Here is a 20428-nt window from a genome sequence, read left to right as displayed (position 1 = left end):
GGCGTTAGGAGGACAGGAGCGGGGGCCCGGGAGTCCCGGCCGACGCCGAGACCGGCGGCCGGCAGAGGCCTCGGGCCCAGCGGCCCCGCGACTCCCCAGCGCGGGGCCGCGCCCCGGCGGGATTGGGAGGGTCGGGGCGCTCCGGCGCGGCCCGGGGCTGGGGTCCTGCCGGGCCGGGACCTCGGGCGGCCGTCGGGGCGTGGGTGCCGCGTGCGGGGCGGCTCGGGGCGGGCGGCGGCCTGTGACTCACCCGCGCTGTGACCTTAGCCGCCCGGCTGCTGGCCGCCGCGTCCGGAGCGGGCTCTGGAAAGTTGTTTGAAGGGAGCGCGCTGACGGCCAGCCCTGGGGTGTCCGGGCGCGCCTCTCGCCCTTAAGCTCGGTGGAAGTGGTGTTCACTCGCTGGGACGGTCGTGCCCTTGGGCCACGTTTAGGGCGCTTGACATGAGCCGGCCTGGGTCTGTGGCCTTGCGGGACATCCGTGGGGCCGATATCCTTACAGTACTGTGGGTATGTGTCGAGGGGTCCCAGACTGGTCCTTTTGTACCCCCAGGCTCTGTGACTCTATCTGCTCACAGAGAGATCACAGATGTGATCTTGAACTTGGGGTTCTTAGGCGTCTACATGTCAGTAGCCAGCACTTCCTTTCTGACTCTCCCTTTTGACTTTAACCTTTCTGAGTTTGTTACTTATTTGTAGGATTGGGGCTTGCCCTACAAACGTTAGAGACTCAAGTGAAACATATTTCAAGGTACCGTACAATTCACGGAAGCGCTCCCAAGAGACACGATTCTTGTAATTTTTCACAACGGCTAGTTGGCTGCTTAGAACTTTGGAGCCAGGGGAAGGGCATTGAGCAGCAAGAACTGACGGTGTGAATGGTCTGTGTGTCCAGTCAGCCTTCAGGCTTCACCTTCTGCCCTTAGAGATTTCCCTACGTAGGACGGTAAGAAAACAGTCTGGCCGCTTGAGTTTCTGTGGCGTGTTTACAGTTAAAAGTTAGCGGAGTTTGTTCTGTGGTTGTATTGTTCTGGGACCACGGATGTTTCTTGTGGTTGGCACTGCTCTGTATTACACGGGGAGGGGCTGAGGGGGAGTCAGACCTCCGGGCTGCTGCGGGACCAGCAGAGAATCCAGAGCCTGTGAGACCCAGGACTGGACTGTGGGGCACACTCCTGAACCCTCTGAGACGGCACTCCCTGCTGGGTGCAGCAGGCCTTCTCTGAGGCACATTTCCCCACCACTAACCTCTCCTATCATCTTGGCTCGTGGTCATAAGTAATAAACCAGCATTGGCACATTATTACTGACTGAGGTCCATAGTGTGTTCAGATTTCTTTTATTGTGTTCCATACTTCATTACAATTTTTATTTTGTGATTTACATACTCTTTATTCTGCATATACTTTTCTATTTGTTAGAAATATATCCGTCACATCTTTAATTTGCACATATTTTACTCTGATGTTTTTCTTTGTCCCAGGATCTTATCCAGGAATTCCAAGTTCCATGTTGTTGGTATTTCTCTTTATATTTAAAAAAAAATTTTAATGTTTTTATTTATTTCTGAGAGCGAGACGCACACACACACACACACACACACACACACACAGCGTGAGCAGGGGAGGGGCAGAGAGAGAGAGGGAGACACAGAATCCAAAGCAGCTCCAGGCTCTGAGCTGTCAGCACAGAGCCCGACGCAGGGCTCGAACTCACGAACCGTGAGACTATGATGTGAGCCAAAGTCAGATGCTTAACCAGCTGAGCTACCCAGGCACCCCTGGTATTTCTCTTTATAGTCTTGGCTGTGACACATTCCTCAGGCTTTCCTTGACAGTTTTGAGGACTGTTTTTGATTTAGTGTAGAATGCCTCTCTATTGGGATTTTTTGGAATTTTTCTTTTTTTTCAAATTTTCTCTTTTTTTCTTTTTTTATAATTTTTAAAAATATTTTTATTTATTTCTAGGAGAGAGAGAGACAGTGTGAGCAGGGGAGGGGCAGAGAGAGAGGGAGATACAGACTCCGAAACAGGCTCCAGGCTCTGAGCTGGCAGTCAGCACAGAGCCCGACGCGGGGCTCGAACCCACGAACCGCGAGATCATGACCTAAGCAAAAGTCGGACTCTTAACCGACTAAGCCACCCAGGCGCCCCTACTTTTTTCTTTTTATTAATATATGTTTATTTTTGAGAGAGAGAGAGAGAGCAAGAAAGAGAGACAGACAGTGCAAGCAGGGGAGGGGCGGAGAGAGGGAGACACAATCAGAAGCAGGCTCCAGGCTCCAAGCTGTCAGCACAGAATCTGACATAGGGGGTGAACCTACAAACCGTGAGATCATGAGCTGAGCCAGAGTCGGATGCTTAACTGACTGAGCCACCCAGGCGCCCCATGTTTGGGACTTTTTCATGGTTACACTGGGGTTATGTGCTCTGGGGAGGAAGATCCCAGGTGTAATGCCCTCCTCACATCCTACCAAGGATGCCTGCTAGCAAGAGGATTTTTGTAGTCAGTATTGACCATGATCACCGAGCCAAGTTAGTATTTGTCAGATTTCTCCACTCTGGGGAGTTCCTCTTTACCCCCTTTTTGCGCCATGCTTTGGAAGTTGCTGTGTGGGGCACATACTTGGGAGCAGGCTGGGGCCCTGTAGAGGGGAACTGACCAGATTGCCACTGGGTGAGAACAGTGAGGTCCTGGCCTTTGGCCATTATTCTCTCTCTCTCTCTCTCTCTCTCTCTCTTTTTATTTATGAGAGAGAGAGAGAGGAAGTGTGAGCAGGGGAGGGTCAGAAAGAGAGGGAGACACAGAATCTGAAGCAGCTCCAGGCTCTGAGCTGTCGGCACAGAGCCCGATGCGGGGCCTGAACCCACGAACCACGAGATCATGACCTGAGCTGAAGTCTGACGCTTAACCGACTGAGCCACCCAGGCGCCCCGTTTTGGCCATTATTGAAGCAGGGAGGACTCAGGGAGGAGCAGGCTGGGGCAAGCCACGAGTTCTTGGAGCTGTTGAATGGGAAGTGCTCCAGGGACCTCAGAGGCCCCCTGTCCTCACAGTTACTCAGATGCAGAGTGCCGGAAGGGGCCGGAGGTGGGTGGGGAGGGGGAGCGAGGTGGGTGGGGAGGGGGAGCGGCGGGCAGGGAGCCCTGTCTCCTGGAAACCAGGTGGAGGAGGGTGTGGGATGTGAGGAAATACGTTTAGCCTATGCTCTGTCATGCTTCTGGCAGGGTTCTTAAAACTTTTGGTATTTCCTGAAAGAAAGGGGTGTTTTTTCTTATTTATAATGAGCCCCCTTTCTTCACACCTATGCTAATGAGGTATCTGAGCTTAGAGGGTTGGATCTTCTAAGCCAACCCCAGCCTTCAGGGATGGGAAGGGGTGTGAGGATTGAGCTCAGGCGCCAGAGGTCCCGCCTGGGTAAGTGAGAACAGCGTGTGGACAGGGAGGCTGGGGGCTCGGCATCTGCAGGCACTGACCCCCAGGTAGAGGCTCCTGCACTCGGGAGTCTTGCAGACTCGGTAGGTACCTCACCATCTGGCTGTTCCTCCCGTCCTTTCTAATAAACTGAATAGTACATAGAGCACTTTGCTGAGCTCTGTGCTGTTCTGGAGAATTAACAGAACTGAAGGTGATCATAGGAACCCCCAAGTTTGCAGTTGGCAGATGTGTGGGTGACCTGGGGACCCTGCTTGCAACTGGTGTGTCAGGTGAAGCAGTCTCAGGCCGAGTGGGTCTGCGTTAACTCCGGGAGAGTCAGCCTTGAATGGTGGTCAGGGTGCCTGGACGGCCCAGGTCACGATCTCACAGTTCATGAGTTCCAGCCTTGTGTTGGGCTCTGTGCTGACAGCTCGGAGCCTCAAGCCTGCGCCGGATTCTGTGTCTCCCTTTCTCTCTGCTCCTCCCCCACTCATGCTCTGTCTCTCTGTCTCTCAAAAAATAAAATGTTAAAAAAGAATGATGGGATGTCCAGCTGGTGCTGGAGAGCTAGAGAATGGGTTGTTGGGAAAAAACAAAAGAAAAGGACTTCTAGGAGGAAAGAGCAGCCCATCCATGAACCGTATCTCAAGAGCCCCCATCACCCCCAGGAGCGGGGTTTCTCCAAGGGCCAGGAAAGCCTTCAGAGTGGGGAGATTGTGGGAAGGGACCAGGTGGGACCCGGGATGCGCAGTTCACACAGTGTAGAGGTGGGGGGATTGGCCAGGCAGCTCTGAGGCTGTGATGGCTTGTCTGCTTGCTGGGGGGCGGGCGGGGGGGTGCACAGGACAGGGCTGCAGGGAGCAGACCCGGGGGGGGTGCAGGGGGTATGCAGGGCAGGGGGCATGCCCGGAGTGGGGGTACATGGTGGGGGGAGGGGGGTCGGAAGGGCGTGTGCAGGGTTGGGGTGCAGGGAGCAGACCCAGGGGAGGGTGCGGGGGAGGGAGGGGGAGTGTGCAGGGCAGGGGGCTGGTCCAGGGCAGGTGTATGTGTTTGTGGGGGGTGTCCGGGCAGGGGGCAAGGGGCTGGTCCAAGAGGGGCGTGCGCAGGGCGGGGGTGCAGGGGGCTGGCCCAGATCTGGGAGATTTCTGTTTGGTCCTCAGCTGGAGTGAGAAGGACTTGGTGTGACTGGAAAGGCGATGTTTAGAATGTAAAAGATTCCTTTATGAACCACAGTGACTGCGTGTGAGCCCAGACCCAGCTTAAAACAAGGCTGTCACCGTATACAGAGTCCTACATTTGGTGTTTCATGGGAATACGAGAGTTGCCTGTGAGGACACCAGGCTCCTCCTGAGTTACATAAAGTGACAAGTGGAAGTCCCTGTCCCCAGAGGGCCCACTGGGAGCAGCTTGGGTGTACCCTGCCTGGCCTGCCCCGAGCGTGTCCAGGAGTGGGCCCCCGTCCCTGCCGCGCACGTCTTCTCCCCTCCCTTCTCACGCTGGCTGCCTGTGGGTCGTAGGGTGCCTGCTGCCAGCAGGGGTCTCTGGCCCTGCTGTCCCCAGGATCCCCAGTATCTGTCTCGTCCCCTCCACAGCTGGTTTCCCCAGCACAGGGTGTGACCACAGGTCACGTGACTGGACTCTGAATTTATGCCTAGGAGAAGCATCAAAAATACACGAAAATCCTAAAAGTGCTGTACGCTCAGCACTAATGTTTGTCCAAGATACGGCTTTCTTTTGTGATGCTCATAACCCTTCCGGTGATGCTCATAACCCTCGCCCTCCTGTGGGCAGAGAAGTTGGGGGGCCCTTTGGATTGGGCCCTCGTTTGCTCGGAGGGGCTGTCTGTGCCCTGGAGGGGGTCCCATGCAACTGGGCATCAGCTGGAGCAAGTAGAGAGGGGTCCCGCCTGTGGAGACCTGCAGGCCTGGGCTCTGGGCCCTCGGCTGGTGGAACCCGGGGTCCCCGGTCGGCGTGCGTGAAGCTGGGGCTGCCTCGTGCCTCAGGTCCCCCTTCTTCCCTAGGACCATCCCGAGACACCGTGTCCCTAACTGGACAGACCTTTCGCTTAGCAACACCTGAAACCTTCCAGCACTCAGGCCACGCTTCCAGACTCTTACTCTGCGAAAGAAATGGGCACCCTTTCAGACTCTAAAAGATGGTGTCAGTGTAAAATGCCTGGTCTGACACTAATTTTTTTGTTTTTTCTGTGTTTTTGTCATAGGTAGTCCTGGAGAGCCCATTTGTCTCAGTTGTGCTAACGCGGTGGGGCTGATAAGCCACTTGTAAGTAAATCACATCCCTCCCCGTCCTTCTGTAAGTGGGAGCTTGGAAGCGCTCGAGTGATGTGTGACTGACTCCTGATCGTGGGGACACGGTACTTCCTACGTTCCTGGTTTTTGTTTTATTTCTTTTTGCCCTTTATCTTTTCATTTTGAAACACATAACCACGTATGTTAGTGGATCTTTGGAAAACAGACATTCATAGTCTGAGTATCTGTTGCAAATATTATTAGCATTTTGGTGAATTTTATTCTAGTCTTTTTTTCATCTGTTATTTATCATTTAAGTGTTTTTATTTAGTTTTGAGAGCAGGAGAGAGAGTGTGAGCGGGGGAGGGGCAGAGAGGGGGACAGATGATCCGAAGCAGGCTCTGTGCTGACATCAGCAAGCCTGATGGGGGATTTGAACTCACAAACCACGAGATCATGACCTGAGACACAGATGAGCATCTGCCTTCCGACTGAGCCACCCAGACGCCACTTCAAGTCCCTTCATGGACTTGTGCAAAAAGACATTGGCTGCTCCAGGCAGCATTGCAGGTGTGGGGCCCCATCAGTGAACATACTAGACTTTCCCTTGAACCCCATTTGCTTCACAGAGCATCATGTTAAGTGAGTGGTGGCCACAGGGCTTACCCCCACCTGGTTCTGGAGTGTGGTGGACTTAGCCATTCCCTCTGGTGAGAAGTCTGTCATACTATTGCAAGGCTGGAGGGCTTCTTGGAGGGAGTGGCATCCATACTTCCCTGTCCACTGTCGCATGTGAACTCCTCTCAGGATTCCTGTTGTCTCCCACCTGCATCACCTCTGCCCAGCATCCCGAGCATAGTTTCCTTCTGGTCCCTGTCACCTGCGTGGTGGGGTGGCCAGACCTCTCTCCGGATCCCAGGCCCTTGTCCACTTGCCCCAGACCCAGAGTGGAGCCCAGCTCCCCCGTCCCTGATTCTCCCTGTTGGACAGTGCAGGACCCGCTTCCCGTGCCGTCCAGGTGGCCCCTCATAGCCTCTTGCCCATGGAACCATGGGGTCTTTTGAGTTTTTTACTCATTTGAAATTGTTAATTTGTTACCTCATCTTGGCTGTAACACCTTTCTGGAGAGGGGCGCCTGGGGGGCTCAGTCGGTTAGGCGTCCGACTTCGACTCAGGTCATGATCTCACGGTTCATGACTTCCAGCCCTGCGTCGGGCTCTGTGCTGACAGCCGAGTCTGCTCGGGATTCTCTCCCTCTCCGTCTCTTTGCTCCTCCCCTGCTTGTCTCTGTCTCTCAAAATAAAGTAATAAACATTTTTTTTTTTAAAGACCTTTCCTCTCTCGGGTAAAGGCCCCTATCTGTATGCAGGCCGCATGCGCGCATTGAAGGCAGGTCCCCAGACGGGTTGCATTTGGTCTTGTGAATGGGCCTCCTGCCACTGTCTCTGAGTGCTTATTGCTGGCATGTGAGTTACCAGTCGCCTGTGTCCAGCGGCCTCTCAGCTCTGTTGGCCATGGTTTAGTTCCTCCCGTAACCGTATCCTTCGTGGTGGGGACGCCCTGGGACTTGGTAACAGTAACAGCGTGTGTCTTCTCTCGCTTCTGCTGCAGCGGCTTCTCTCCAGCCAGGTCAGAAGCGCTGCGGCCAGAAGCAGGGTTTTGGCGTGGGGTCTGGAGGGTGGGCTTTTGTTTATTTATGTGTTTATTTCTGAGAGAGAGACAGCGTGAGCAGGGGAGGGTCAGAGAGAGAGGGAGACATAGAATCCAAAGCAGCTCCAGGCTCTGAGCTGTCAGCACAGAGCCTGACGCGGGGCTCGAACCCACGAACTGTGAGATCATGACCTGAGCCGAAGTTGGACGCTTAACCGACTGAGCCCCCCAGGCGTCCCTGCACTAACATGTTTTTACTAGAAATAGATTTTGAATTTTTCAGGCACCTTTTAAGAGCCAAATGTACTGCATTTAAGATTTATATTAAAATATAAGCACTGTGCTCTATTAATGTGAATTTTTTATAAGTTAACAATTTTTACAAAGTTAAGCAATGAGGGATGCCTGACTGGCTCAGTCGGTGGATCATATGACTCTTAATCTCGGGGTCAGTCGTGGGTTCAAGCCCCACACTGGGTATAGATTACTTAAAATTAAGTGAAATAAGAGGATATATAAAAAAAAGGAAAATAAAGCAATGAGAACTTTATAGCTATTTTGCTGGACTCATGCATTTGAAATGAGCAATTATAGGTGAAAGTTGAAGTGTTATATTACATGCAGGACATGTTACTTGGTACTTTGACAGCACAGATAAGTACAGGTGACCCTTGGACAAGGCAGGCAGGGCCGGGCGCCCCAGCCCCTGTGCAGCCGAAAATGCACGTATGACTTTTGACTTCCGGAAAACTTAGCTACCGATGGCCTGCTGTTGACTGGAAGCCTTGCCGGACATAAAGAGTCAATTAGCACGTGATTTGTGCCACATCCTAGGCTGTAGTCTTACACTGAAGCTAGCTAGACGAAAGGAAACTTCAGAAAACGGTCAGGAAGAAACACAGGACCGTCCGCGGTTATGAAAAAGCCTCGGCATGGACGTGGCCGGCATGGTTGTCCGAGGCCAGCATGGGGGCGGTGCTGTGTGTGGGGTTCTGTCCTCTCGGTCTTCGGCTCAGGTGGTGCCCACCCCAGAGGGTGAGCAGCTGCACAGTTCCTGAGCCAGGACCGCTCCTTGGGCGTTACCTAGCTGCCCTTGACCTCCTGCATCCTGGATGCCCTCCTGCATCCTGGATGCCCTCCTCCATCCTGGATGCCCTCCTCCATCCTGGATGCCCTCCTGCATCCTGAAAGTCAAGGCAGAGAGGGAGCACCTGGGATGGGAACAAGCGAGGTGCAGCTGCTCCATTGCAAAGCTCCCCAAGCGCTGGAGCTTGTTCAGCGGGGGTGGGGTGGGGGGGGTGTCTCCTACCTGGGACTGTTCTGGGGACTGGTGGCGGCCGCTTCCCTGGCCCCCAGAGTGTTGCTGCAGGGTACGCTGGACGCCACATGGCCTCGCGGGCTCTGAGGTGTTGTGGGCGGCAGCCTCTGGCTCCCCCGCCGAGGGGCAGCGTGTCCCGCAGCCTGTGTCACCTCTCGTCTCCGGGCAGAGAGGCGCCTGCTCCTGAAACCATTCCTCCTGGCCCTGGTACCTGTTGCTTTAACGTCCACTTTTGCTTCCCTTTCTTGTTGCTGTGTCCCTCGGCCCTTGCTGGCACCATGTCCCTGAAGGCCTGAAGGTGGCACGTTGAGGGTTGGTACCCTCCGTGGCCCAGCCTCAGGTCATCGTTTGGCTGAGCTGTCCCCTTGGGAACGGGACGTGTCAGGTGTCAAGTGGCCCGCAGGTGTTGTGCCTGTGGCACCTTTATGGGAGTCCAGAGGGCGCCCTGGGGAGAGCAGGCCCTGTCCCTCTGCCTGCCCTCCTGTGGCCGTGCAGCTGGTGCTGTGAGGCACGGAAGTGCCCAGACCCTGTGAACACATTCCTTTGCCGGGCACTACTTAGGCCTTCTCTTTTTGTTAAGATTTCATTTCATTTCGTTTCATTTCATTTCATGTATTTATCTTGAGAGAGAGAGAGAAAAAGTGTGCGTGTGTGTGTGTGTGTGTGTGTGTGTACGCGCGTGCATGTGCACACACACACACGCAAATGGAAGTGAGTCAGAGAGAGAGAGAGGAAGAGAGAATACCAAGCAGGCTCCACACTCTTAGTGCAACACCCAGTGTGGGTCTTGATCTCACAAACTGAGATCATGACCTGAGACAAAATCAAGAGCTGGACACTTAACTGACTGAGCCCCCAGGCACCCCAAAATTTTATTTTATTCTTAATTTTTAAAAATTTTATTTGAGAGAAAGAGAAATGAACAAGTGGAGGAGGGACAGAGTAGGGGTGGGGGAGAGAATCCTAAGCAGGCTCTGCACGCCTCGTTGAACCTGATGTGGGGCTCGATCCCACAACTGACATGCCCTGACCTGAAATTAAGAGTCAGACGCTTAACTGACTGAGCCCTCCAGACGCTCCCACCCCCAAGATTTTCTTTTCTTTAAAAACAAAACAAAACTTTTTTTTATAGTTTATTTATTTTTGAGACAGAGCGTGTGAGTGGGGGAGGGTCAGAGAGAGGGGAGATACAGAATCTGAGCTGTCAGCACAGAGCCTGATGTGGGGCTTGAACCCACGAACCGTGATATCATGGCCTGAGCCGAAGTCGGACGCTTAACCAAGTGAGCCACCCAGGTGCCCCGATTTTGTTTTCAAGTAATGTCTACACCCAGAGTGGCGCCTGAACTCACCAACCCCATGATCAAGAGTCCAATGCTTCGGTGCCTGGGTGGCTCAGTCGCCTGAGTGTCTGACTTTTGACTTCTGCTTGGGTCATGATCTCATGGTCAGGGGGTCGGGCTCTGCGCTGAGTGCGGAGCTGCCTAAATTCTGTCTTTCTCTCTGTCTCTCCTGTCTCTGCCCTTTTCCCTCACTTGGGCTCACTGTCTTTAAAAAAAAAAAAAAAGGCACATGCTCTGCCCCCCAAGTCACCCAGGCACCCCTGCTTTTCCTCTTCTTGAAGGTGGCAGCCAGTGGTCAGTGTCCAGGTGGACGCGGGAGGCCACACCCTTAGGTGAAGCGAGCACCTTGGACAGGAGTCCCTGCGCTTTCTCGTGGGAACAGACAGCCCTCTAGGGACTGTACTTTCTGTGTCCAGAGTGGTTTTCCCCACTTTGAAGGGAAGCGAAGAAAAAAGCAGGAGAAGGCGTGGTGGTGGGAAGCTGGGCCCGCTGACCCCGTGGGGGCGAGGTGGGCAGGCGCTTCTCAGGAGGGACGCCGAGCCGTGGGCTGTAGCGAGCTGGGGCAGAGCAGGGTCCCAGCCCGCCCAGGGGAAGGCAGCAGTGCCCAGGTGAGTTGTGTTTTGACAAATATTTTTAAAGTAACAAGTTATGCAATGTTATGATTTTTGAAAACAGCTAAGCCTTTCAGGTAGAATCTTAGTAATGTTAGTCGCTAACGTGCTTGAAAATAATCAAGTCCTGGAGCCTCACTGGCCAGAGGACATGCTGGGCCTCTGCTTGCTGCACTCTCACGGTCTCAGTCCTTGCCGGGTGGCCACCCCGCGCACGGCTGACATGCCTCCTGGTGGAAGCCAGCTTCGTCCTCGCGCACTGAGCGCTAATTAAGTTTGACAGAGGTAGACGGCAGGTTCGCCCCCGCATCAGGAGGTGAGGCCGAGGCATAGAAGGCAGTCTGTGGCCACAGTCCCACAGCCATAAGTGACCGAGCAGGTCTGCTGTGCTCTGTGCTGCCTGTCCCTCAGCAGCTGTGACCCAGTCGGGGCAGGGTGGGTGCAAGGCCACCCACTTCCAGCTCGGGTGTTGACTGTGGGGCCCCATGGCTCACGGCGCAGGACTGACCCTGCCCTTTGAAGGCAGGAACGGGGGCCCTGGACAGGCAGGAGGCCAGCGAGAGGCTGCTCAGTGGGTGTCCAGTGATGCCCTGTGCCGGCTGTCCCCACGCGACACAGGCTGTGAACCGAGGTGGGCATGCCCCCGTCTGTCCTTCGGCACTTCCCACCTGGAGGGGGTGCGGCCGAACCGGACATTCCCTGGCTTCCTCCAGCCCTGCTTGGTGGCTGCCAGCTCCCTGGTAGGTGTCACTGTGTGCCCGACGCTCCCTGGGCACTTCACATGTGCGTCACCGCGTCCATTTATGGAGGATACTCACGGAGCACAGAGAGGTTAATTAACTTGTCCAAGGTCTCAGCACCAAGTAGTGGGTTGGGATTTGGAGAGGGACAGGCCACTACCAGCAGGTGGGAAGAGGCTGGGCTGTGTGGGTTATGAGCATGAGCCTGCGAGGTGGCTTGGAGGCTGTGGCCTCCCTGGGGTGGGTGCAGGCCGGCAGGGGAGCGTTGTCTGCTGTGACGGGTGGGGTACAGAGCGGATCGCGGGGCTCCAAGAGTCGTGCAGGCCAGGAGCGCCAGGCCGAGCTCGTCGAGGCTCTAGGCCGAGCAGAGGGAGCAGCGCGGGGAAGAAAGGGAGGAGGGGGCTCGGATCGTGAATCTTGGGGTTTTGCCATCTTGCAAAACGGCTCTGCCAGGCGGTGCGCGGGTTTGGGTCCGTGTGGGTTTGAGCGTCCTCACTGACTTCGGGGACTCGCTCAAAACTGCAGGTCTTTGCAGAAAGTCACCAGGAAGGGAAAGGACTTCCCTGCCTCTGCCCTCACCACCAAATTCCCCAAGTCTGGGAACCCACCTCGGAGACCTGCCCCGAGGTCGGGTCTGTAGTCCAGGGCTCCGGGGTCAAGCTTCTGTTCGTGTCCAACCTGCCCTTTGATCCCCTGGGCCCCGCTCCAGGCCCCTTGGTGTCCTGGTGCCCTCCATGAGCCCGCGGGGACCGGCTGCTCTCCACCCCTCACACAAGCCCCTTCCTGGCAGCTCCTTCTCCTCCTGATGTGTTTTCCGGGCATGCAGATGCAGTGGGGGAGTTAGTGTCCGGTGCTGGGAAGGTGGAGTGTCGAGTGGTTGTGACGCGGCCCTGGCGCGTGTCGCTCTTGCTGGTACGAGGTGCCGGGAGGTCGCAGGCGGTGGCCGCCCCTCAGTGCTGTTTTCCTTTCTCTCCTCCAGGAATGTTTCGTTTCGCTGCTGCACTCCCACCCACCCCGTGTACCTGGCCTTCAGAGCCGATCCCCGTGGCTGCTGGACTGCGAGGCCCGAGCGTGTATGCTCTGCGGCCCGACCGCCATGGGCCCCCATCCCCGCCGGCCTGGTCGCCACAGGGCCGCGATTCCTTCCCACGCGCTGCTGGCACTCGTCGCCCCCGCTGGGCGACGACTCTGTGGTGGAGAAGTCCCTCAAGTCCTTGAAGGACAAGAACAAGAAGCTGGAGGAGGGAGGCCCCGTGTACAGCCCCCCGCCGGAGGTGACCGTGAAGAAGTCCCTGGGGCAAAGGGTCCTGGATGAGCTGAGGCACTACTACCATGGCTTCCGCCTGCTCTGGATTGACACCAAGATCGCGGCCCGCATGCTCTGGCGGGTCCTCCACGGCCACAGCCTGACCCGCAGGGAACGCAGGCAGGTAACGGCACTTGGCCGCTCCTGGGCGGGCCGCCACTCAGGTGCTCTCACATCCTCCGGGGCCTGGCTTGCTGCCACTTGATTAAAAGATGATGATAATAACAGGCAGCTCATGCCATGAACCTCCCTGTGCCACCGCTCATGATCTCTCGGTGCCTCTGCGTCTGCTGTCCCTCGTGGCCGGGACCTGTGCCACTGCATCGGCCTTCTTGCCTGTCGCAGGAGGCCTGTGTCCACCGGGCGGACTTCTTGTGCGGGGTGGCTGCCTTTTCTGTCGTGTTGCTTCCACAAGTCTGTCTTTCGGGCTGTGCCTGTCCCTCTGTGGGCTGGGTCTTATTTATCCTTGGGGCTAAGCTCCTGGCTCTGAGGTCTCACCTCTGGCTTCAGCTCCAGAACCTGCCCACTCACCTGCTTGTCAGCTGCCAGAAGCTTCTGGTCTGGCATTTGGTGCACCAGCTTTCTCTGCCATTCACCAGCTTTTTTCTTTTAAAGCTATTTTTTTTAAGGTTATTTATTTTGAGAGAGTGAGTGTGAGCAGGGGAGGGGCAGAGAGAAAGGGAGAGAGAGAATCCTAAACAGTCTCCTCACTGTCAGCACAGAGCCTGACTCGGGGCTTGATCCCACGAACCGTGAGAGCATGACCCGAAATCAAGAGTCCCACACTTAACTGACCCAGCGCCCCAGGCGCCCCTGCCGCTCACCAGCTCTTAAAAAAAGATTGTTCCTATTCTTGTAGGAGCTCAGACCTTCTAGGTGTCTTGTTTTGTCTGAAATAGCTGACAGTTACACTGTAGGCTTTTCTTTTTTCTTCCCTTCTTGCTCTTCTCTTTTTTGGAGAGTTCCCGGGGGGCAAAGAGCAGCTCTAAGTTCTCAGCGCCCTAGGATTCTCCAAGGAAAAGTGCAGAAATCTCTTTTCCCTTGAAGTTGACTACTGGAGGATTCCTTTGTGAGAAAACAAGGACTTGATTTGAACACAACGTTGGGAGTTGGCTGCTACATGTGAGAGTTACTCTGGCTTCTGATTTTATACTTGTTCTCAAGCACTTCGTGGAGAACCTGGGTCGGAGTTGTTTAACTGGCCAGAGTTGCCCCCGGGATGCCGCGGTAGAGGGAGCAGATGGATCGTTGGAAGAAGGACGGTGTGTATTGGGATTTCAGGATCATCCCGTTAGTGTCTGTCGGGTGTTGATGACAGTGTGCGTTGCTGAGTTAATCACAGTGTATGTAATGCCTTATGCCCTGGACGCCCATGCGCTCCTCGCGCGTCCCGCTGCAGGGTTTGCTGCTGCGCTGAAGGTGGTGAGACTGAATAAAAACAAAATAGAAAGAGTGGGAGCAGATGAGCACGTGCCAGAGGGGAGGTCCCGGTGTGCGTGTGGCCTGGCAGGGCGACACCCGTTTCCGGCGTTCGGAGAGCACTTGTGGGGCTGTGCTTTCTTCTCCTTGATTCAGGGCCTTCCGGGTAGTTTGACTTTGAACAGAATGTCAGCAGTCCTGATAATCCTAGAAGAGTGACTCTTGCAATTAGGATATTTACAAAAGCAAAGCTGTTATCAGATAATTTGTATGAGTATCGTTTAGGTGGAAGATAGATTTGAAACGTGAATTTAACTCTTGCTGTCACTGTGAAGCAGAATCTACCAAGTGACGATTGCTTGCCCACCAGTAGGGCAGGTGAGCTGGGTTTGGAGCCGTGAGGCAGGCTAGTTGTCCCCCACGACGGGGCGTAGTTGCTGTGGTGACCTTGGTACAGAGGAGACGCCGCGTGGACAGCTGGTGCGTGTGCTTGGCCGAGGGACCAGTGGGGCGAAGCTGCCGGTGCTGGGATCACGAGTGACCCCCTTGGAGTCAGACCCCCCCCCCCCGCCGCGGAGCCTTGGTGGCCTCGGATGGTTGGTCCCCCACCTTCCCTGCCGGCGGGCCACGGCGCATCAGGACCAGGGTTGGGTGCCGAGAGCGCCTCGTCCCGGGCAGCAGGGCCCCCCTCGCCCATCGTGCAGTGCACTTTTGGGGAACCTGGTGCTAAACCGCTTTCTGGGCGGTGGTTTCCCACGTAGCACAGCGGCTCCCTCGCTGCGATCAACTGAGAGTCAGCCCTCCTTTAAAAGAAAATGAAACGTGAATTTAAGGTCGCAGCTGGTGAATGCTGGCCGATCGTGTGAAATAGAGAATGACAAGAACGTCTGAGGGTTGCGGTGGAGTGGAGGGATTGGGAAAGTAGTTTCGTGTTCTGACCTGGGGCTCCGAGGACCTGCGGCGTTTGGTGGAAGGACGGTTTCTGTCCCCAGATGCTCACAGCAGAGCTGGCTTCCCCGTGGAAGTGCGTCGCAGTGGCAGGGGAGAGGTTGTAGCCAGGCGGACGGGGAAGCCAGGCGGAGGTCTAAAGCCACGGCATGCGTCTGTTGACAGGCGTGTCGGGCGGCTGTGCAGGCCGAGATTGTCCCCCTCGTTCTTGCTTGAGGTAGCCGAGTGTGCTTTCAGATGCCTCGCACTCGGCGGGGAGGGGGCGGGGAGCTGCAGCCAGGACCTGGTGGTGGGCTCCCAGGGGCTCTGGGGAGCTGAGGGCGGGGGGCCTGCAGGAAGGGGCTCCTCCTTCCAGGGCTTTCCCTCCAGGTGCTCGCTTAGGTGCAGCATGTTGGAGGGCTGGCGGCCTCACCGTGCAGCGATGCTCTGGGGCGGTTGACACGCCGGGCCGTCCTTGGGTGGCAGGGGTATTCCCGAGGGTCATGGCAGCTGCCCCGAGGCCCCGCCAAGGAGCCTTCCTTGTCTCCTCACAGCCTCCGGCCTCACCAGCCTGCGTGCATCTGGTCCCTGACCCCTCCTGCGGCCCAGCCTTCTGCTCCACCCCATGTGGTGGCAGTGACAGCCTGGTAGCAGTGAGCACACTTGGCCCCCAGCCCTTGGCTTTGAACCTCCCCACAAAGAGGAACCAGGGCTCCCTGGAATCCAAGCTCCTCAACAGCTGGGACAGCAGTGGTAGCAGAGGAGCCCGGGTCAGAAAGTAAAGGAAGAAAGTGGGTACTTCTGGGGTGGCCAGTGTGGACTCAGATTGTTTTCTCATTTCTTTCAACAATGCTGTGCAGTTTCATGTCTTTTAATGTTATTGTAAGTAGATTTTTTTATTATAAAAGAAACAATCTAGAATTTACCACTTAACCATTTTTAGGTCTGTGCTCCTGTGGCACTGGGTACCTTCACAGTGTCATGAACGTCCCTGCCGTCGTCTCCGGAACTCTGGCCCCATTTCACACGGCCCCTCCACCCCCTCCCACCAGCCCCTGACACCCACCGTCTGCCTCCCGGCTCCGTGATCTGACTCCGCTGGGGCCTCGTGTAAGTGAGAGGACGGAGCATTTGTCCCTTCGTAACTGGCTTATTTCAGTCGGTATGATGTCACAGGCTCATCCATGTGGTGGCAGGTGGCAAGATGTCCTATTTTTTTTGAAGCTGAATAACATTCTGTTGTGTGGATGGACCACATTTTGTTCATCCATCCATCTGTCAGGGGCACTGGGTTTCTTCCATCGTCTGGCTCTTGTAAGTAAACAGGAAATTTCAGTCTCCAGCTGTTGATTGCTAGTACGGTTGACCCTTGAACAACACAAGCTTGAACTGTGTGGATCCATCCATACGTGGGTTTATTTTTTATGAATATATAAACATGTAAAAAGTATAAAAACATATACGCTACTGTAAATATACTTTCTTTGGTGATTTTCTTGATGTTTTCTTTCATCTGGCCTTATTGTAAGAATGCAGCATATAATACCTACAGCATACAAGATGTGTGTTAATTGACTATGTTATCGATAAGGATTCTCGTCAATAGCCCATTAGGCTTTTAGTAGTTAAGTTTTTGAGGGGTCAAAATTTATATGAGGGTTTTTAAAATATTTTTTTCTAATGTATGCTTATTTTTGTAAGAGAGAGAGAGCAAGCATGAGTGGGGGAGGGGCAGAGAGAGAGGGAGACACAGAATCCAAAGCAGGTTCCAGGCTCTGAGCTGTCAGCACAGAACCAAATGCAGGGCTCAAACCCACAAACTGTGTGGTCATGACCTGAGCTGAAGTCAGATGCTTAACCAACTGAGCCACCCAGCCACCCCTAAATGAGGATTTTTGACTATGTGGGGGAGTCAGTGCCTATAACCCTGTATTGTTCAAGGGTCAATCATATATAGAAATACAATTGATTTTTACAAAGCTTTTTTAAATGCTTATTTATTTTGAGAGAGAGAGAGGGAGAGAATCCCAAGCAGGCTCCGTGCTGTCTGTGGAGAGCATGGTGCAGGGCTCAAACTCAGGAACCGTGAGATCATGACCTGAGCTGAAATCCAGAGTCAGACACTCAGCCGACTGAGCCAGCTAGGTGCCCCCACAACTGATTTTCATATGTTGATCTTATATCTTGCAGACTCACCAAACTCAGTTCTGGGATCTTTTTTGGGCTTTTTTGTTATTCTTGTTTTTAAAGATTTTGCTTTTTTAAAAAAATATTTTTAACATTTATTTATTATTGAGAGACAGAGCATAAGCATGGGAGGGACAGAGAGAGGCAGAGACACAGAATCCGAAGTAGGCTGCAGGCTCTGAGCGGTCAGCACAGAGCCTGACACGGGGCTCGAACCCACGACCCATGAGATCATGACCTGAGCTGAAGTCGGATGCTTAACGGACTGAGCCACCCAGGCGCCCCAAGATTTTATTTTTTTAAAAGTTTACTTTTAAGAGAGAGAGAAAAAGCAGGGGATAGGGGTGGGGGGTTGGAGCATGGACAGAGGATCCAAAGTGGGCTCTGCGCTGACAGCAGAGAGCCTAATGCAGGGCTTGGATTTGCAAACCACGAGATCATGGACCTGAGTTATACAGATACTACTTTTAAGTAATCTCTACACCCAGAGTGAGGCTTAAACTCATAATCCCAAGATCAAGAGTTGCATGCTTCACCAGCTGAGCCAGCCAGGTGCCCCTCTGGTATCTTTTTTGTAAATTCCATCAGTTTTTATCAGGAATGAATTTTGCATTTTGTCAAATGCTTTTTCTGCATCTATTTAGATGATTATACGGTTTTCCTTTTTCTTGGTTTTGTTGGTTAAATGTGTAAGATTGTAAGAGTAGATCAAAATGCGAGATGTAACTGCATGCAGTCTACAAGAAACACCTTAAATGTGAAGACACAAACAGGTGCCTGGCTCACTCAGCCAGTGGAGCCTGTGACTCTTGATCTTGGGATTATGAGTTTGAGACCCGTGTTGGGTGTAGAGATGGTTTAAAAGTAAATCTGAAAAAAAACAACAACAGTAAAGGCACAAATAGATTCAAAGTGAAAACATGAAAGAAGGTGAGTGGTGCTAACAGTAGTCAGAAGAAAGCTGACATGGCTACCTTGATATCAGACGAAGTTGCTTTCGTAGCAAAGACTCCCAGTGATGAAGAGAGGGTCATCCTCGTATTTAATAGTTCATAATGTGAAAGGGGTCCAGTCATCAAAAGGACATAATGTTCCTAAACATTCGTGGACCTAATGACGGAAGCCAGATGCCAAAGAATGTACTATACGGTTCCTTGTAAGCAAATTCATAGAAATAAGTCAATTTACTGTTTGCCCAGGGCTGAGAGTACAAATGGAGGTTGACTGGAGATGGACACAGGGGACTTCAGGGCGCAGCGGAAATGCCCTAGTGGTGGGTTTCGGCGACGGCTTCACAGTCCGTAAATTTACCAGAAATCATTGAGTTGCACACTTACAGGGGTGGGTGTTATGGAAGTAAATTAAACCTTGATGGAACTACTAAAAGACAGTTAAGGAGAAATGTCAAAAACACAGACACCAACTTGAAGGGTCTTTGTTTGGTCGAATCTGGGAGCATTTGAGCAAAAAATAAAAATAGTAATAAATTATAAACAAATGAAAAAGTACAGGAACCCATGAGTCTGTTTCGACAATAAATAGAGAAGTAAACGTGTAGGTTTGTACACGGGAAGGAGGTTTGTACATGGGAAGACAGGCTCAAGGTCAGGGTCCCTGTTCCATGACCCTCGGAGCAGAGCCTGGTTTGGGAAGAGCCGGCATGAATGCTGTGCAGGGAGAGAAGCCTCAGGCGTCTCCTCCACAGACTGCTGGGCAGTCCCAGCCGGGGCAGGCAGTTCCCAACCGCCAGGAAGGGCCGCCAGGATTTCGGGAGCAGCGTGGTGTCAGATAAGGCCGAAATGAAGCTGTTTCTAGGAATGACCTTGCTTTTCCGAAGACGTGGCAGCGGAAATGCACGGTGTTGACCGGCACGAGAGTGCACCTTGCTTCCTGCGAGCTTACATGGTCTGGAGTCAAATGGTGTTGACTGAGTGGATTGGAGAGAAAGCTGCCCGGAGACGCAGCAGCCAGTGTCCACTCTCCTCGGGGGGGTTCGATGATTTCACCTTGTGAATGTCGTCAGCGGCGTCAGCAGTAGTGGGTTCATGTTGAGGAAGCACCCCGGTTTGGGTCGACTTATTGCTGCGTGTGCCGTGGTAGGTCAGACCCTCTCGAGAAACACCCGCGGCGCTCTCCTTTCTGCAGCCCCTTTGCGGTGGGCGGTGTGGCCACGGCCTTCCCTGGCGACTCTTTGCCGCGACAGCCGGTCCTCGACCTGCCGCTCTCCGGCTGGCTTCCGAGTTCGGGGGCAGCGCGGTGGCTGCGACAGGCTGTCTCTGCAGAGCGGGACCCCCGGTGGGCGGGGCGTGTAGGGACAGGGTGGCCCACCCCCCACGCTAGCTTCCGCCCCTCCTAGCCTTTCTGAAGGCTGTCTTCCTGCGGTTTGGACGCTGGAGAAAGAGATGCCTTTGGGAGCAGCCGAGCTGTTGGCACTTAGCGCTCTCGCCGACCCCTGCCGGGCCTTGCCTGCCGTCGCTGCCCTGATGGTCGTGCGAGCAGTGTTCTCGCCTCCCCGCCTGACCGCTTCCTCCTTCCCCCAGTTTCTCCGGATATGCGCTGACCTCTTCCGCCTGGTCCCCTTCCTGGTCTTTGTGGTCGTGCCGTTCATGGAGTTCCTGCTCCCTGTCGCCGTGAAGCTCTTCCCCAACATGTTGCCGTCCACGTTCGAGACCCAGTCCATCAAGGTGATGGGGCGTCGGGGGCCGTGAGCTCATTTCAGAGCAAATTTGGACGTAGTTAATGACGTCCGCGTCGTTAGGGACTGACGTTCAGACGGTCGATGATTTTAAAGTTGTGTTTTCCTCCTAATTCGGCCATGCTGTGCTGTGATTAATAGATGGTGGATTACGGAGTTGTTTTTCTTTAAGTGTGTTTTAAAGTACGGTCTCTGTAGCCCACTGTCCTTCAGGCCACAGGGAGAGGCCGTCAGTGGGCGGTAACCACGGAGGGCAGGGTTCACCTGTTGTAGCCCAGGGGCTGGGCAGGCAGCTGCGGTCCCCGCAGAGTCACAGAAGTGTGTCACACACAGCCGATGATGCTTAGAAGCTTCAGTGGCCGGTCCCTGCTCTGAGGGGCCACACGAATATCTTTTAGAGGCACAAACTAGAAGAGCAGTTCTGGGAATGCTCAGCACCTGGGGGCAGCAGGGAGTGTGTGCTGCTCAGGAAAGTGCGGGAGGTGCTGGGTCCCCATCGGATGGGTGGAAGCGGCTGCCCTGACTTGGGGGGGGCAGGGTGCGGGGGCCAAGGCAGCATAGCACCCTCT

The 20428-nt window shown here is 54.3% G+C and overlaps 1 protein-coding gene across 1 annotated transcript in view; it reads left to right on the top strand.

Moving 5' to 3' along the window:
• Positions 1–20428, top strand: part of LETM1 (leucine zipper and EF-hand containing transmembrane protein 1) — a 39061-nt gene that overhangs the window by 376 nt on the left and 18257 nt on the right. The window contains exons 2-4 of the mRNA XM_039232112.1: positions 5636–5696; positions 12305–12755; positions 19705–19848. Of these exons, the coding sequence (XP_039088043.1) occupies positions 5636–5696; positions 12305–12755; positions 19705–19848 (656 nt within the window). The remainder of the gene's footprint in view (positions 1–5635; positions 5697–12304; positions 12756–19704; positions 19849–20428) is intronic.

The sequence above is a fragment of the Hyaena hyaena genome, unplaced genomic scaffold (genome assembly GCF_003009895.1).
Source record: "Hyaena hyaena isolate Hyena2069 unplaced genomic scaffold, ASM300989v1 scaffold_63, whole genome shotgun sequence".
In the NCBI taxonomy this organism is placed as follows: Eukaryota; Metazoa; Chordata; class Mammalia; order Carnivora; family Hyaenidae; genus Hyaena; species Hyaena hyaena.
The sequence above is the reverse complement of the archived record's forward strand: the minus strand, read 5'-3'. Positions and strand labels throughout refer to the sequence as shown.